The 19461-nt window shown below is 36.3% G+C and overlaps 1 protein-coding gene across 1 annotated transcript in view; it reads right to left on the reverse strand.

Annotated features, from left to right (window-relative positions):
- beta'COP (coatomer subunit beta') overlaps nucleotides 1-19461 on the reverse strand; it is a 229136-nt gene that overhangs the window by 107817 nt on the left and 101858 nt on the right. The window contains exon 7 of the mRNA XM_090389611.1: nucleotides 8676-8775. Within this exon, the coding sequence (XP_090245737.1) occupies nucleotides 8676-8775 (100 nt within the window). The remainder of the gene's footprint in view (nucleotides 1-8675; nucleotides 8776-19461) is intronic.

Genomic DNA, 19461 nt, shown 5'->3' on the forward strand with positions numbered 1-19461 from the left:
GTACCTAGAGATTCTTAGCACCCTCTGCTTCCACTCTGATCCTCTTGCTGCCGTAAGAGGGAGAGTGAAAGCTGCTGGGGACTGAGGGCCATTTGTTTCGTTGTGCTGTCATATGCTGGAGGGTTTGGTCTTTTCCTCTTCACGCTGAACAGGCATCTTGAAGAGAACCACTCTACACGTTTGTTGCCACCTAAGTGACGTAACAGGGCTTACCATCAAAAAAGTGTGAATGAGTGGATTTTAGGGAGGCAGGCCAACCGGACTTCTCCTAAATCTTCTGTAATAGAGAGATATTGGATCCATCAGTGTTTTAGGCTGAGTGTCTGATAACACACAGGATACCTGTTCCCCTCTAAGCTCCTAGCCCTTACTAGCTTCAAATGGGTCCACATTTTTTCTTTTAGGCGAGCTTTCTTCAGATCATCATATAGGCTAATCGCTTTTTATTTAATAATATTTAACTTAACAGAATTGTGCGTTGAATATTATCTTCAATAAAATTATTTAGACGTCTCTCCTTTCAATTATAACAGCCAGCCTAGTCATAACCAATTTAGTTGCTTGCAGTGGAACAACTGTCTTTCCCGCTGCTAAAATACATTTTTTTTTTATAATTGTTCTTACAGTTGAATCTGCAAGTGGATGTGTGAAATCCTAAATGATTGCACACATCCACTTGTCATTGAACAGAATCAATTTGCTTCAAAATGTATAATTTAATTTTCAAATTCAGTATTTTTCTTACCTTAGTAGGCTTTATACCACGTCCACACGTTGTTGCTTTTTAATTCTTATCTGCCATTATTCATCTTCGAATATGTAACTGCATTGCATTAATTATTATACAATGTTCGAGTAAACGGTTCATTACTTAACACTGTACTGAGTGATGACTAGACTTCAGAAAAATGCATATAATGCAAATATTACAAGCAATATACTTGATCATTTTTTAAAATGTTAATCTCAGAATTACGTAACAAGTCACCGTACTGCAATTAAATTAGCGTGGAAGAAAATTTCACTGAGCGTGGGAAAATTTCACAATTTGACATGGGGAAACTTTTTAATGCTGTTTTGCTATTCATTTTCAAGCTATTGACCACATTACATGAAACGATTTTGTTAAACATGCCAAAAATGTAATCTGTACGGTAGTAAAAGAGCATTATAGTGAGTTGTGATAGCATTAGAGTAAACAGTGTTATAACGAGAGCCTGCTGTATATTATATAATATATTACATGGTAGTAGTTATAACTGTGATTGATACAGAATTCAAACACTTATACAGTTAGAAGCTCATAAATTCCATATCCTCCGGATATAGTATGTTTCAGATTTTTTTTTTTTTTAATGCAGACAGCTTAAGTATTCTGGGATACTTTATTTTTATCAGATATTACAGTAGCTCTGATCCCTACATCTCTGCAGAATGACAGTTGTCAGCATTAAGTTAAAATGTTAACTTGTGCTGCTGGATTGGTCCAGTGGGTAACATTCTTGCCTAAAAAATAAATGTTGCAGGTTTGAATGCTGCCTCTGGGTATGGTGTTGTGATTGTTGAATTCTTTTTTTTAATATGAGTTAGAAATGGTTCAATACGATTTCAAAAATTGAATGCCTTAATTAGTACTGAAAGTCTTCGAAAATCAATGATTTTATACATTACACATACATATAACAATGAATAACAGTCTATGAAACGTATAAAATAGAAAGAAATTAGTTTTTGGAAATTATTAATGGAACCATAATGCATAAATTAGGCATCAGCAGGAAGCAAAAATATTCAAAAGTTCAGGATTTTTGAGTTTTATATAAAATTTCTATAAAAACAACCTTTATGATAACTACTTTGATGAGTTTAATTAAATTACCCATGTTTTTTACTGATACAAACGATTCAAACATGTGCTGCCATCTGTTATCTGTGTGTGTTTTCAATTAAGAGTTAAAAACAGAGGCAGCACAAAATAGCTTTGAAAATCTGAGTAGGAGGATACACTTGTTAATCTTATTTTATAAGAGCCAAAAATTGGAGAAATTCTCTGGAATTCAGATCTAGAAATTGATGAAATCAAATAAAATTACACAAATTTATACATAAGTTACACATAACCATAAAAATTATGTCATCATTCAGGGTTCATTCTCTCCTCTGTGAGGTGTCCCACAAGGTTTTTCCCTCGGTCCTCTCCTCTTAAACATCTCAGCAGCGCCTTTGTCAAAATTTTCAGAACCATGAATGATATCAGTGATGCCAATAGACTTTAGCAAGCAGTTACTTCTGTTATGCATTGGGAAATTCACAATGGGTCTCACTGTCAATGCATGTCTGTCTCGCTCTCTTATTTGCTGGCCTTAAGAAGAAAGGCTGCTTTTTCTCCAAATATAGTGTAGATAATGCTGATATTGCCATTGTTGCTGAGGTTAGTTATCTTGGGGATTTTGTTTGTGAACAACTGCAAATTTGATAACCATATTAGAAATATAATTTAGTTTTCCAAGCAAGGGAACAGATCAGATTTAATAAAAGACAAACATTAGACAATCTTTAGTTTATGTTTTCTACTTTTTCTATCCTTGAATTTGAATCTCCTGTCTGGAATCCAAACACCTGCTACCCGATTCACTAGCTGGAACAAGTGCAAAGAAACTTCAACTGCTTTACTAAAAGAGGACCCATGTTTTACCAGAGTGTCTTCTACAAGCAGTTTTGTTACCATTTTAGTTTGGAGTCATTTGAAACTTGTACAGCTTTTCTTGATCACAAACTGCTATATCAGATTTTCACAGGACTGATTCTGGGACTAGACCTCCTTCAACATCTTTCTTTCCACATTCCTGCTGTAAACATATGAAAACAGCATACTTTTCACATTCCCAGGTCTCAACCTGACATACATCAGAACAGCTTTCTTCTCCATACAACTTCCCTTGCCAATGAACTGAGGCTGGATTTGACTGAAAACTTCATAAATTCTTACAGGCTATTCACAGACATCCAGCAGACCAGACAACCTTGAACCAGTAGCTTTCATTTTCGATGTTATGCAGCTGCTGACTCTGCAGTTTCTGATTGACTGCCACTTGTGTGGAATCCATCTGTGTCAAGCTTTTTTCCCCCTATATAGTTTAAGTTTTTTAAATTAAGTTTTAAATCTAGTTTTGCAAATATCTCATTGTGTATGGTGGTAAACATTTCAATGCAAATAGTGTAATTACTTGCATGCATTTTGTAAGGACTGCAATTCTTTTCCTTGGCTATATACAGTAAATGGGTCAACTGTTGTGTGATACTTGAATTGAAATAAATAAATAAATGTAGATAATATTAGTGCAACAAAACAGTGATAACAGGTTATGACAAAATATAATGAATAATGGAGAAAAATACAGACCTTTCAAAGGGAAATAGTGATTCCTTATTTCAAATAGGGAAATAACACTTCAAACCAGTTGATAATTTCACTCTAGCATTGGATTATCAAGTCAAAATAAGAACAACTTAATATTTAAAAATACTTCTAGTTAGTTTCATTTTTAAATATTTGAAATTCTGTTGGGGTGGGGGGAGTCAATCTACAGAAACTGGCTTAACAGCAGTAACTCACTCCTGAATTGGTAAAACAATACCAGCCAAGAATACCTTGGTTGGCAATTACAATCATATACACTTTACTAAGTGTAAACTTCATGAAATAACAATAATATTAATCAATGATTTGTTCACAGAGTGGTATCTCCAAAGGACTATAGAACCATCTCACTTTTAAATGCCTCCTGGTTTACTAATGTAAGGATGGATATAAATCTTGCTTAACGACAAAGTTATGATAGCAAACCTTCTTCAAAATATTCTTTAAAACTATTTTTAAATAGTTTTAAAGAAAATCTTTTAAATTCCTCTTGATTTGACTAATGTAACTAAAGCATTAGTCAAATCCTTAATGGGAGTTAACTTCTTCGAAACTGAATTGTTAAACAAAATGTTAAAGTGAATTGTGATTTTTGATACACTCCTATGTTATAAAGATAGATGCATTCCTTTACAAGAAACTAAGTAACAGATTCTAAATGAGCAGTTATTAGCTCATAATACAGTAACAGTGAAAGAATAGACATTTTTCACAAACATGATAATGACAAGGAAAAATTATATAATAGCATAATAAGAGAAGACTGAACCCAAATAGGCTCGCAACAATGAAAGAAACAAATTACAAAATAGAAACTTTTTTTTTTTTTTTTTAAATCTTACGAGTGTTTGTATCATCTCCGATTTAAATTTTAGGATAAATTATTCCTTAAATGAAGCAAAGTGGGCAGGCAAGCAAGCCTTCCTGCTTATCCCTGCAAGTCTTCCTCCCTTATCACTGCTTCAGTTCTCCTACTATTATCAATACCATGTGGCTTGATGGTTAAAATGAAAGCTTCCTCATTCAAAGGTCATATTTGTAGTTGCTGGTTGAGTAAAACAATATATTGTTCATAATTCTTGTTTTTCATGGCAAAATAGTTCTGACCTAGCATAAAAGAAAGAGGAAAAAACTGGTAATATAAAAATGCAAAAAATGAGAAAAAATATATATATAGTCCCTGGACTACTAAACTTTCACTTTAATCTCTAAATTGCAAGGACTGATATGAAGAGGTGAACTATAAGTATCGATAAGGAGCAAAGAAAAGTTGCACTACTTGGCCATTTTGTTCCATTTAAAGGAATAATTTATATTCAAAAAGTTTAAAATAAATCAGAGATGATACAATCATGCACTCCTTTATCAGTCACAGATAATGAAGCTTGCCTGTTGTTGCTATAAGTGGCTGAAGTTAATTAAATTATGTGAACTGATATCTATGTATTCTTCTGTTTGTACAATAGCTGATAACTTCACATGCTTTCATATACCCTAGTTAACTCTGCTGCTGCATTATGTCTATCTTTCTGAGAAAAGATGGCCATCGCAGTTTCTAAATCTTCAGACATTTCCTTGGTTGTTATATCCTTCACTGGCACTCTCACCCAAGGTAATTTTATACAGGTAACAGTTTTTTCCTTCCAAGTCTCAGTTACATTTGATGTTTTAACATTCATGTTACTTCTTTCTTTCAAGACCATTTCAGACCCATTTTAAAAGGGACTATTAAAATTAAGTCGATAAAATGAATCAAGCATTGCTAAATGATACTTTAATTTGGTTATAAATGTGGCAACAATTTAAGCTTGGAGCTCTACTGTTTTGTGGCATTCTTTTTTAATATGTCAGGAAAACAATTTGCAGAAATAATAAAGAAGAATAATTTCTACACAAATAATTTCACTGACACTATCTGAATAAATATTAGGAACAAATAATACAACAAAATTATAGGAGGCAGCAGTTATATTAAAGTTATATTAAAGGAGGCAGCAAAGGAAGTAAGCAAACCCTTAGCCATAATTATGAGAGCTTCCTTGGACTCACGGGAGGTACCCATAGACAGGAGATGTGCAAATGTGACCCCAATTCACAAAGGAGGATTAAAGGCTGACACAAGTAATTATAGACCTGTGAGTTTAACTTCTGTTCCAGGAAAATTAATGGAGGCACTGGTTAAAGAAGCACTGCAGGATCTTCTAGACAAGACTTCAGTTATAGCTCGGACGCAGCATGGTTTTGTTAAAGGGAAGTCTTGCCTGACCAATTTGATTGGATACTATGATGCAGTCACAAAAGAACTGGATGCAGGGAATAACTTTGATATTATATACTTGGATCTTAGAAAGGCTTTTGATACTGTTGCACATGGAAGACTGCTGCACAAATTGGAGCTGTGTGGCATTAGAGGCCAATTGCTGCTATGGATAAAGGGGTGGTTGAGGGGGAGAAGACAGAGTGGTAATCAATGGACACTGCTCATCGTGGACTAATGTTATTAGTGGAGTCCCTCAGGGTTCAGCGTTGGGTCCATTATTGTTTTCCGTATTTATAAATAATATTGATGATGGTATATCAAGCTTAATGTCCAAGTTTGCAGACAATACAAAAGTTGGCAGAGTTGTTAAGGACACTACTGATGTTATGCTGCTGCAACAGGATCTAGAAAGGTTGAGCAGATGGGCTGAGAGGTGGCAAATGAAGTTTAACATTGACAAATGTAAAGTACTACATATGGGAAACAGCAACCCCAGAGCAACGTATCAACTCTGTGGTACTACACTGACAGTGGTAGACAATGAAAAGGACCTGAGGGTAATTATGCAGGCAGATATGAAGTTCTCTGATCAGTGCAGACGGGCAGCAAGAGTAGCTCATGGTGTCTTATCAATGATATACAGGAATTTTTCTAGCAGGGATAAGGAGGTGATTATTCCCTTGTATAAGGCAATGGTCAGGCCACACCTTGAGTACTGTAGGTCTGGAGGCCTCATTTCAAGAAGGATGTAGAGCTGCTGGAATGAGTACAGAGAAGGGCAACAAGGTTCGTGAATGGAACAAAGGGTTGCTCTTACGAAGAAAGGCTTAAGTTTTGCAAATTACAGTCTGGAGACTAGGCATCGGCGAGGTGATCTGATAGAGGTGTATAAAGCCTTGAATGGTTTGAGCATGCTCAATGCTGGGATTCTGCCTCTTGCTCAGAATAATCACCTGAGAGGGCATAAATTCAAATTGAGGAAAGACAGATGTAGGATAAATGTCCGGAAATAGCCAGCAGGTAGTTGGTTGGTGGAACAGACTTCCATCCCTTGTTGTGGAAGTTGATAGCCTAAATAAATTTAAGGTTCAGTTGGACAGGTATTTCGAACGAATGGAGGGGTGAAGTGGAAGTTTTTTTTTTTTTTTTTATCTGGCTGATGCTGCATAAGCTTGCTTTCTTGCATGATATGCCTCTACTAATGCTAATGCTAAAATCAAACAAAGAAGAGGAATATAAATGATGCAGATCATTTCATACCCTTGCCATGATAAGCATGAAACTGAGAATGGTTGTTGTTTTGGTTTTTAGGAGCATTAGCAACTAAGGCCATATTGCTCCGGGGATATGCAGTGGTCATTCCCTGACCTTTCAGCATCCTCCGTATTTGGTGGTCACGGGCTCGAACCCCAGTCTAATCAAGAAGCGTGTGTTACGCACTGTTGCTCCTGCCCACCCGGCTACGGAGGCACCACTGAGAATGGCTATGGGATAAGGGCTCCATTGGAGAAAAGATCATTAAGCTGTAATATGAGCACCTAGAAGACAGCTAACATTGACACTGTACTTTCAAGGGTTACTGGTGAGGAAGAAATCAAGGGCCTTAAGTATGCAGTTAGGATTGCTTAAGTATCCTAGTAAGTAAATGAAGAAGCTGTGCAAGGCTATTAGTAACAACAAAGGCCTGAGGAACTCCACCCTGGGTCCTCAACTAGAAAATTGATTCCTGCTTGAATTGAACATTAAATGTCAGGAAAATTAGAAAATTGGTTAAGTTTCAAAGAAAACCAAAAAATGAGTGATCTGTAGAGCTAAGACAATGATGGAGACAAATAATTTCACAGAATGGAGTATAGAATTTAAGCCAGAGGAGAGCAAAATGAGGAGATTCTAGATTAGGAAGTCTCTGAAAAGGAATATCAGAATGAACAGATTCTAATGAAAGGAACCAGAGTGAATAATCAGGGCAAATGAGATGGGTAATGGTTGAGGCAACCAACAGATGAGAATCTGTCAGTAAAAACAGGACTTGGCCAATTACAGACACAAACACTAAGGCCTCAGAAACAAACATTAAGATCGGAACTGAGACCGCATACATTATTTGCCAAACTGCAAATAATGTATTTTGTCTTAAGCAAACAGCCAAGCAGTGGATGGAAGTTCCATTTAAAAACATAACTACTGTGTGGGCTCCTTTAACCCCCTGAAATGAGTCATGTTTGCCCTAATGAAGTGCAACACTATACGATTGCAGAAGTATTTCAATACAATTGTTGAAATAAAATCAAAATTTGTATGGTTTCACTCAAGAAGGGTCTTTCTGCTCCTTGATCGAAATAGCATTTATCTCTAAGTTGAACTTAAGCCCAAGCTTTAGTGCCAAGTGCGTGGTGCTCAGTCCTCAGAGAGCAAAAAGTTTATCCATGACATGGAGATAAAGCATATAATTTTGATTTTATTTAAACTACTGTGCTGAAATGTCCCTACAATCCTATGGTACTCCCTTTCTGTAATACATATTAAGTATACATTTACTTGTTGATGAAAAGCAAGCTCGCTAAAAACATGGAGCTCATTCTACAACGAGACACAAGACCACAGCATTTTCTATGCAGGGGGAAAAATATCACAAATATCAACTATATGAAATAGCTATTTTATATTTAGTTATTTCATAATTTTTTGCCATTAGTGTGTAATAAACATACATTAATTATACACAAGTGGAAAGCTAACAACTTTTTTTGATTCAAAATTATATCAGCAAACAAAGGGACAGTGACAAATGAAAGCCACGTTAATTTTTCAGCAAAAATTATTTAAGACAAGAAAGAATATTAGATTTGTTGCAAATACAATAATGAAATATGCAGCTGATATTCAATTATCATGAATCTAAAAAACCACATTAATTAGTTTATATTTTCTTTTACCCATTTTTGAAATTATAAAAAAATAAATAAACCTCAGTAAAAGAAATAATTAACTTACCATCCTCTGATCCAGTCATAATAATAGGAAGCTCTGGATGGAAGCTGACACCTGAAATATTTTGGGCATGCCCTTCTAAAGTCTGCACACAAGCCTTATACTAAAACCAAAAGATAATTTAAAAATGAGAAGATCAGAAGAATTCAGAAGTAAATGACGATTCTTTCAAAAGATTTTTTATGGAATTATGAAACAAAAAAACAACAGGTAGGCAGATTTCCATATGCACAGAGTGCCTATTGTCTTCCCCATATCTATCTCTTTGCACATAATTCAGAGTTTCATGAAAATTTATATTAGTGTTCTAGTGATACTGTATATTCTGGCATAAGTTGACTCAATATACAAGTTGACTTTTTCCTCTTTGCTGTGAAAATTCATGTCTAATAATATATTTGCCATAGAAGCTGATCCCCTTTTTAAGTCTTCTATTGCATTTTGTGTAGTTGTGCATTACAGTAAAATCTGAATTATTTCAACTCTTTCTTAAAAAGTTTACATTGCTACATTTTATTATCAGTAAATCATAATGTGGTATAAGCATATATAGTATCCTTTTTATAGCAATCAAAACCTGCAGGCATAGGTGACAACATGACATCACTCTTATTGACACTATATGTGTGTACAAGGGGGAGAGGCTTTGATTACATAACCAAGCCATTCTTTGTTGCCTGTTTAGTATTATATACTGCAAATTGGTTTCTCTGTAAACAGTACCTGAATATGGAAGTATATTTTTGGAGGTTATTACCGTGTTGGCCAAGATTTTTGCAGCTCTGGCAAATGCTAAGTTTTTATATATATTTAGTAGGCACCAGGATGCGGCTGCCCTTGTATTGGCTGCTCCCTGGTGGCAAAGTGGTCTGCCGGAAAAATTTTTCTGGCCAGTTTCATGGAGGTTCTAGACCATCAATGATGAACTAGGTGGAGATGGGCTTTTGCCTAGGAGCCACCCTCGATACCAGAACACAATCACACCATGCACCAGGAGGTCACATGTAACATGACATGTATAATGAGACCAGGAACATATTCATGGGGGGACAGAGGGGGAATATGCCCTCCCTTAACCAATAATTCAATTTTTGGTTAAGGAACACAGGAGGTGTTTTGTTTTATTTTCTCAAGGGGATTTCAGTGTACGAAGAGCTAACTGAAAGACAATCTCCAGAAAAACCATTGATTTTGTTCAGTGGCATAACTATTCCAATGCAGCTGCATTTGGGCCCAATCTCGAAAGGGGACCGTTAAATTTGGAAGACATTCATTTCTCAAGACAATCAACAAATTTCATTAATAAATGGGAATTTTTTTTAAAATTAAATGCAACACATTCTTATCAGCTCAGCGACTGGTCATCTGAGTACTGTTTTGACTGTGCAACACTTATAGAAATAGTATCAAATAAAAGATAGTCGTGATATATTCAGCAAAACCAGTGCCAAATATATACAGCGGATTCCGGTTATTTGGGCCGGTTAATCGGGGTAGCCGTTTATTTGGGGCAAATCTTAAAAAACAGAAACCAATTGAGAAAATAGCCAGGGTTTACTTTGCTTAATTGGGACAGCATGCCATTTAATCAGGGCAGGAGAGCGCAGCACTGGAGATTACCCTACGATTGTCTCCGACGGTACCACACGGTTCAGTCGAAATTCTGGAGGTCACAACCATAAAACAAACAGCAGTCACCTCTTTATTGGGCTTTTCTGTTAGTGAAATTTATCATAAACGGACAGTAAACTCGATCTTACTGAATTTGCGATAATACCGATAGCTGGAATTCTGTGGGTTATTATGGTGAAATGTGTTTACACTTCCATGAAATCTTCAATCATATAAAAAAATTAATTTTCAGATCTTCTCTTCATTCCTATTTTTAAAGCTTTGTAACTCGTTACTCCATTTTCACTTGCACATATTGTGTTACTTGCAATTTGTGTGTACCGTGTTCTTTGTTATTGATTGCTAATCTTTTAACTGTTTTAAATTTTAATCCCCACCCAAAAATGTCAGTGAACAGAAATGTCAACTAGTTCGTATGTACATATTACAGTACATATTAATTATTCCGATTATCACATATATTCTTCCGATTATCACGTATCATTTAATTTTTTAATTGGTAAGGTAATAAAGGGTAAATTTGTGCTTAATATATCTTTACTTTTATAGCATGTGGATAATATTCTTCCTATTTTCTCTAATTAGAATCACTGTTTAATAGAATTAAACTTCAATTCGTAAAAGTGATCAGAACGACCGGCGCTTACTACACATCGTATAGTGAACGGTACTTTACTATGGCGAGTTCCTCGTAACATGATTTGATTGTACAGTGAACTAATTGTAAAGGGGGAAGGGTACATTGTATTTTTAACTATTTTTGTGAAACTTCGGATAATTGGGGCAGCCGCTTAATTGGGCCAAAATGCACTAGTCCCGATGTGTCCCAAATAACTGGAATGGACTGTATATACAGTGTGTACATCACATCTGACTTTATTCTAGTGTTGAAGTTATTTTACATATTTTGTGTGGGTATACTGATTGTTGTCGGAAGGCAATATGTTTTATTTTAGAATTCACAAATTTGTTATATAACAGTCTAGCTATGGCCAGTGTTGTCATTTTAGTGCCTTAGATTTTTTTTCCCTTTTGTTTATCTGAAACGAAAAACTACAAGGAGCATGAATGAGTTATTACTATGCAAACCAGAGACACATCTAAACTGCCTATCCTTTGACCTCGCCTATGTCAATGGTGTTCTATAAGTGACCGATGCAGTGGGAGGAATCCTTCGTGTAGTTAGTATTTATCTCATGGTGTTCAGAGAGCGAATTAAACAATGACAAGGAAGAGTAAAACATCTACTTCGATCATGCCAAAATTAGTGGGTTTTGATCACACAAGTTGTTTTCCAATATCCCACTCCAAAGCATCATTAAATTTATGGTTTTGAGGTCATTTGCTATTTTCACAACAACATTCTACCCTTGTCTATTGCTTTCTTTCTATACAGCCAACAAGACTGTTTGGACTTTTGTCGCTTTTAATTCATTTTATATTTACTGTATCTGTTCTGTTTTCACATGTGGTAGGAAAATTTGTTGCAAAGTTACTTGAAGAAGAAACAAAACAAAAAAATTCAGCCAATCAGATATTTTCATTTTGCTTTATTGGCACAGAAAGAAAGCTCTGCAGCTCTTATGTACTATTCTGTGATTCTGCATTGTCAAATGTAGTGATTTTACATTTTCAAGTTTCTCAGAGCACGAAAAAAATAATTCACCTATTATAAGCATTCTTTTCTAACCTGTGATAGAGAGGCTGAAAATGTAAGTAAATTTATTATTCCAGTTTTCATTAGTTTACATGATGGACCATTCACAAACAGAGGTGGACTGGCCATAAGACTTACCAGGGAAACCCCGGTGGGCCCAAGACAGATGTGCAATTGCATGGCCATAAACACTGCTGTGAGGCCGATAAAAGTTTTCCCCAGTAAGAATTTTTCACCCAGTCCATCTCTGTTCACAAATGTTGAATGATCCACAATGTCTGCAATAGTCAAAAGGTTGTCCAGTTTTGATAATAATGTTACTCATTGCTGTATATTTCTTTTTTTTTTTTTCTTTTACTATTCTTTGCATTTTGTTACAACTTGACAGAACGATCTGTAATTTTGTTACTCTGGTGTCAGTATTTTTTTAAAATTTTTTTTTTTATTGAAAACCTGTTGCAGGATCATTTATAGATTATAGAAAGATGTCATATGAATTTCAAAAAGTATTTTTTTGTGTCCTCACCTTTTTTCCCCCTTTTGCATGCAGTAAACGACAAATGCACACCTCTGAACAGAGAAGTGTGCATTGATTTGCTTTAAGTGCACGATGAATGCCAACTTTATAGTGATTCTGTAATAAGTGATTTTATGAATGAATTTCCCCTTTATGCGCCAGGCGACCACATGGACAAAGGAGCTCACAAGATAGGGAGAATAGAAGAAACGGCACCATATTTAACGGGCATGGGTGGAAATAAATTTTTTGCTCACCAAATTAGAATACATGCAATATTTAAATTGTCAAATTTGACTAATTTATGTATACAGCTGAGCCAACGTTTCATGATCGGTGGGAGAAAGGACTTTTATTTTGAAAGAAAGAATTTGTATTGTTTTTAATGTTTAAATAAATTAATGAAAATATTAAAAATTGTGTATTACACCGAAATTCAAAGGTGGTGCACTTGCACCACACTGCTGGCACCTAGAGTCACAGGCCTGACCCCGGTCCCTCAAAATACGTGTACTTATGCACCCTTGCACTTGATCACTCAACTTTTACGGCCTTCAGGTAAGCATATTTATAATTCCAGTTTTCATAAATTTACATACACAAATTATGAATGGTCCATGACGTCTCACACAATTTGAGAGAACGGTTTGTAATTTTATTACTCTGAGGTCAGTAATTTATTTATTTTTTAATTGAAAATTCGTTGCTGGATCATTTACAGATCTCAGAAAAATATTATAATATGAATTTCCTCCAATCACTCAAAACTCTTCAACTTCCTTTCTTTGAAATTCGACGGTCTAATTTTCCTAATACAGGGGGTCACTTTATGCTGGTTCACTTTTCAAATTACTGGAGTAGACCACCCAGAACAAAGATGCAGTAACTTAAATCATTTCTACATGCAAACCACTGTTCTGAATAGCTTTAATAGAGTGCTGACGAAAAATTGCAATTCAATTACTTTGAGTAGGTAACTAATTTTTTCTTTTTTCGCTTATGAATTTTCATATTAAACTATAGTGTGTAATTTTTCCCCTTTTGAAAATGAGCAAAAAATATAGTCAACACTTTCATCAATGGCTCAAAGATGTTAAATCTAAGAACTGGCTCTGCAAATTAGAAGATGATTATTTAAAATGTTTTTGTAAATATTGCAAATGCAAGCTCACAGCCGAATTAAGTAATATTGAAAGGCATCATAATACAAACGAATCACAAGAAAGTGGAAGAGACTAGTTTTCAGCTTCAGAGTATTACCGTTCAAGAAAATTGGATACAGAACGTGCAATGGCAGAAAGCAGCACAGCATTTTTCATAGAGGGATGTAGGTTTTGTGGGCAATCTTTAAGAAAAAGATTGCAAAATTTTTGTATTTTTTAAAGCTGATGGTCACTCAAACCATGGGTGCCGGCAACATGGTGTAAAGTGCACCATCTTGCACCATGGACATTTGAAGTCCAAAGGTGGTGCAAGTGTACCACCATTGGATATCAAACTAATACACAATTTTTAATATTTTCATTAATTTATTGAAACATTAAAACAATACAAGTCCTTTCTCCCACCAATCACGAAACGGATCAGCTGTACACATAAATCAGTCAAACTTGCCTTAATTAAAATATTGCATTTTTTTTCCCAAAATTTGGTGAACAAAAATTTATTCCCACATCTTGCCGGCATTCATGACTTCAATGCCACCCAACACGACAGTGTGACAGAGGGGAAGTCAAAATGGAAAGAGACAGCAGTGATTAAAATATCTTACAAAAAGAAATGCCCATGGGAACATATTGCTAGGGCCTTGAAACTTAAGCTTCATTAGCTTCACTGTAAATCTGCCTCTGCACATACTTCTATTATTCTTTCCTTTTATTACAATTTTCTTAAATACATGTGTATTTCATAAACTTGTTCGTTCCATGTGTTCTATTGCCAAATGTTCAGAAATAATATATTATTGTCATTTTTTTGTGATTAATAAATATTATTATTCACATGCTTTCCTAATATTCATATAAAGATAATAATAAAATATGTGCATGTATAAGTGTTCCTAGGTCTGTCTAAAAAAAAAACCATTCAAATACCTCGTCGCCATGCCCCACCTTACGATGATACCTGGATACGCCACTGAATGAGACTGTAAATTTATATAGAATTGTATATAAATCTCTAAGTTTTGTACTTAAAATTGTGTGTTTAAATATATGGGAGGAAAAAAATGAAATGTATTTTTTAATCACTTCTCAGCCTTCTGGCTTAGATCGTATTGCATATTGTATTTTTTTACTATATATATATATATATATATATATATATATATATATTTTTTTTTTTTTTTTTTCCCCTCTTTCTCTTCTATTTCAGGGAAGGTTTATTTCTTCTTCCCCTTATTTTCTATCCAACTTTCCCTTCCCTTGCAATCCCCATACTTCTCATTCTTATCTCTGCTTCCTTTCCCTAAACACCTTGGGGCTCCCAGACTTGCCCAATAGCCACAATAAGAGTTTCAGTTAAAAAGCAGTCCCTGGCACGCCTCCTCATAGCCAAGGTTGGAAATAAGGGGGCCTGGTGTCCCCCCCTGCCCCTTGGCTGTGAAGTTGCTAGGTGCCAGCACTCAACACAAACAATACACATATACATCTTGCCTGCCTTGGCTTTATGCCTTTTCAGATGCTACAGCGGTATATAGGGAGAACCCTTGAAACTGCAATTTAAACAAAAACACCTTGACCTTGTATTTTTTACTTTGACAGAAGACTTCAAGAGGTTACTATCACTGAAATTGTCGAAAGAATAAAACAACTGTCAGTTAATGAGCAGGAGGAAGAAGTTATAAAATTCTTTAGAGAAGTTTGTAATGCCACCCTAACCAAAAAGAAACATAGGAATAACTTTGTTCCCTGGTGGTCCCAGGAATTGACTGATCTTAGGCAAAATTTGAAAAGAGCATGTAGAGATTTCCAGCATGCTAAGAGGAACAATCGGGTTCAGGAGGAGGTTGATTGCCTTGAGGAGATCTATAAGGCAGCTTAAAGACTATTCAACACCATATATATCGAGAAAAGGCAAGCTTGGGAGAGATTAGTTCATTCAACTTTAAATCAGGAACCATGGGAAGTTCCTTTCAAAACCGTTTCATCGGGATAACATTCATCCTGGTGAAGTTTTCTCCTGTGTTACTATTTCAAACAATTCTGAGACTATCATGGCAAGAATCTATCAATGCAATTCTTGACATTATAATTCATCAGGACATTATGGTGCCAGAGAGTTCAGCTCAGTCTGAATTGAGGTCTGCACATCAACATATTGTGGACCCAGCTCTGAAGAGCTATTAACTCTTAAATGAAAGATGGGAAGTGTCCTAGTTTGGACATTTTGGAAGTTTCGGTACTGAAAAGTTTGTTTGAGTCTGGGCTTTACGGTGCAAGAGCAACATGGTAGTACTGAAAAGAGTGTGGAAGGTTTGTCCCCAGTTTATTCAGAATCTATTAAACTCTTGGTTATAGAAGGGTACCTTCCCGGTTAATTGAAAATGAGTTAACTTAAAGCTTCTATGGAAAGACCCGGGAAAACATACAAATGATCCAGCACATTATAGTTGTGTGAGGTGACTTAAAATTCTAGTTTTTAGCATTAATAGAGGCACATGATGCAAGAAAGCATGCTTATACAGCATCAGCCAAAAAAGGGGGGACCCCCCCTTCCCATTTCACTGATCCATTCACATTCCAAATGTTTGTTGTTATTTGATTTTGAGGAGCATTAGCAACTAAGGCCATATTGCTCCGGAGATGTGCAGTGGTCATTCCCTGATATTTCCGCATCCTCCGTATTTAGTGGTCATGGGTTCAAACCCCGGTTTAATCAAGAAGCATGTGCTACGCACTGCTGCTCCTGTTTACCTGGCTACGGAGGCGCCATTCCAAATGTTTGTCTAGTTCTGCCTTGAATTTATTTAAGGTATTAACTTCCATAACAACAGATGGAAGTTTGTTCCAGCAATCAACTACCCGTTGGCTAAAGGCAAACTTCCACACATCTACTTTACAACTGTCTTTCCTCAGTTTAAATCTATGCCCCCTCAGGTTAGTAACCTGAGCAAGAGAAAGAATCCCATCAGTTTTAAGCCTGCTCAATTCATTCAAGGCCTTATACACCTCAATCAAGACCGCTTCGCAGTCTCCAGAAGATACAGTTTGCAGAACCTTTCTTTAGGCCTTTCTTTATAAGAGCACCCCTTTGTTCCCTTACCAGTCTTGTTGCCCTTCTCTGTACTCGTTCTAGCAACTCTACATCCATTCTAAAATGAGGCTTCCAGACCTATACGCAGTACTCAAGGTGTGGCCTTACCATTGCCTTATACAAGGGGACAATCACCTCCTTATCCCTGCTCACAAAATTCCTGTATATCATTGACAAGACCCCATGACCTACTCTGACAGCCTGTCTGCACTGCCCAGAAAATTTCATATCTGACTGCACAATTACACCAAGGTCTCTTTCATTCTCCACTACATAACACAACATAGTTGGTATATTTCTCTGGTGTTACTGCTACCTATATGCAGTACTTTGCATTTGTCAATATTAAACTTCAGTTGCCACTTCTCAGCCCATCTACCCAACTTTTCCAGATCCTGTTGCAGCAGCAGCAGCAGCATACTGTCATTAACAACCCTGCCAACCTTTGTAACATCTGCAAACTTTGACATTAAACTTGATATACTTTCATCAATATCATTGATGAATACACAAAACAACAATGGGCCCAACACCGAACCCTGAGTGACACCACTAACAACATTAGTCCACGTAGAGTAGTACTCATTGACCACCACTCTGTCTTCTCCCACTCAACCATCCTTTTATCCATTGTAGCAACTCGCCCTTAATGCCATACTGCTCCAATTTGTACAGTAGTCTTCCATGTGCAACAGTATCAAAAGCTTTCCTAAAATCCAAGTATATGATATCAAAATTATTTTTTGCATCTAATTCCTTTGTGACCACATCATAGTATCCAATCAAATTTGTCACACAAGACTTCCCCTTAAACCCATGGTGTGTCTGAATTATTGCTTTGAACACACTGTCTTTGTAATTTTTACTGTTGTCAGTATGTGGTGTACGGCATCCTCTATACAGTTGCCTTGCAAAGTAATTGCTCAATGATCTGATGTGGTCCAGGCAGGTTGGACACACCAGTCTGTAATTTATAAGCTATGAATTTGTAGCAAGAGGTGACATCAATATCACTTGCCCACACAGTGCAGTTGGCAGGTTATTTAGTCAACTTAATACTTGAAATGTGGAGGGTAACTATGCATTCAGTGTGTGTGTGTGTGTGTGTGTGCGCGCGCGCGCGCGCCTGCACTGTCTTCTGCATGATAAATGGCTTTTGATAAATGGTAATTATCATAAATGGTAATGATTTATCATCATTTTTGATAAATGGCTGAGTAAAACTTTCTCTAATGTTCAAATAGTAGCATATGCTGACAACCTGACTATCTTGGTCAGCAGAAATTCTAGAAAGCAATTGGAGGATACTGCAAACTTCGGTATTAGGGGAATTATCCAACTGGACCTTAATGCATAAACTTCGAATTTCATCTGCCAAAATGTTCCAGATACTTCTGAAAGGAAGTTTGGCTCCTAATCATCCCCCTGCAATAAAATATAATGGAACGATGATACACTATAATTCTACAGTTAAATATTTAGGCATATTACTGGATGACCATTGAAGTTTCCTACCGCATGTGAAGTATGTCAAATATAAATGTAAGGTTCTGACGGTAAAATTACAGCAGATTGCAAAACAAGATTGGGGAATTAAAGTACACATGTTGCATCTCTACTATAACTGCATCTTCTCAGCAATTATTTCCTATGGTGCTGGAGCTTGGGGGTTTCATGCTAATAGCATTAGCATTAGTAGAGGCATATGATGCAAGAAAGCAAGTTTATTCAGCATCAGCCAAAAAAAAAAAAAAAAAAAAACACACACACCACTCCCATTTCACCCCTCCGTTCGTTCGAAATACCTGTCCAGTTGAGCTTTAAATTTGTTTAGGCTATCAACTTCAACAACAAGTGATGGAAGTCGGTTCCACCAACCAACCACCCGCTGGCCAAAGGCAAATTTCCGCACATCTATCCGACATCCGTCCTTCCTCAATTTGAATTTATGCCCTCTGAGGTGATTATTCTGAGCAAGATGAAGAATCCCATTGGCATTGAGCATACTCAAACCATTCAAAGCCTTATACACCTCTATCAGATCACCTCGCCGGTGCCTAGTCTCCAGACTCTGTAATTTGCAAAACTTAAGCCTTTCTTCGTAAGAGCAACCCTTTGTTCCATTCACTAATCTTGTTGCCCTTCTCTGTACCCGTTCCAGCAGCTCTACATCCTTCTTGAAATGAGGCCTCCAGACCTGTATACAGTACTCAAGATGTGGCCTAACCATTGCCTTATACAAGGGAATAATCACCTCCTTATCCCTGCTAGAAAAATTCCTGTATATCATTGACAAGACAATAAAGTTGTGATTATTAATCAACTGCAGCAGGCTCAAAGATCTGCTCTTCTTTTGATGTCACGGGCTTGTAAAACTACGTCCACTGCTGCCTTACAGGTCCTACTTGGCAAAAGTTGCGGCCAATAACTTTGGCAAGGGACCAGAATACTCAGCTACCATTAGGGCAAGAAGCAAGTTTTCTACTCTTAGCCTGTTCAAACTCTAGTTTGGACTGATTAATAACTGCTTTACCACCAAATTATTTGCTGTATGATTCCTTTCGCCTGAAAGGTAGTACTTGTGCATATGTCCGTTCTGATATTTCCTGTCAGAGACTTGGAAATTTGGAATCTACTCTCTTTGATCTTCTCTGGCTCAAAATCTCTCTACTTCATTGTGTAAAATTCATCTGTTGTCTCTACTGTTCTCCAAACTCCACTAATCACTT

Source organism: Mastigoproctus giganteus, chromosome 2, assembly GCF_048544385.1.
Source record: "Mastigoproctus giganteus isolate SK-2022 chromosome 2, ASM4854438v1, whole genome shotgun sequence".
Taxonomy (NCBI): domain Eukaryota; kingdom Metazoa; phylum Arthropoda; class Arachnida; order Uropygi; family Thelyphonidae; genus Mastigoproctus; species Mastigoproctus giganteus.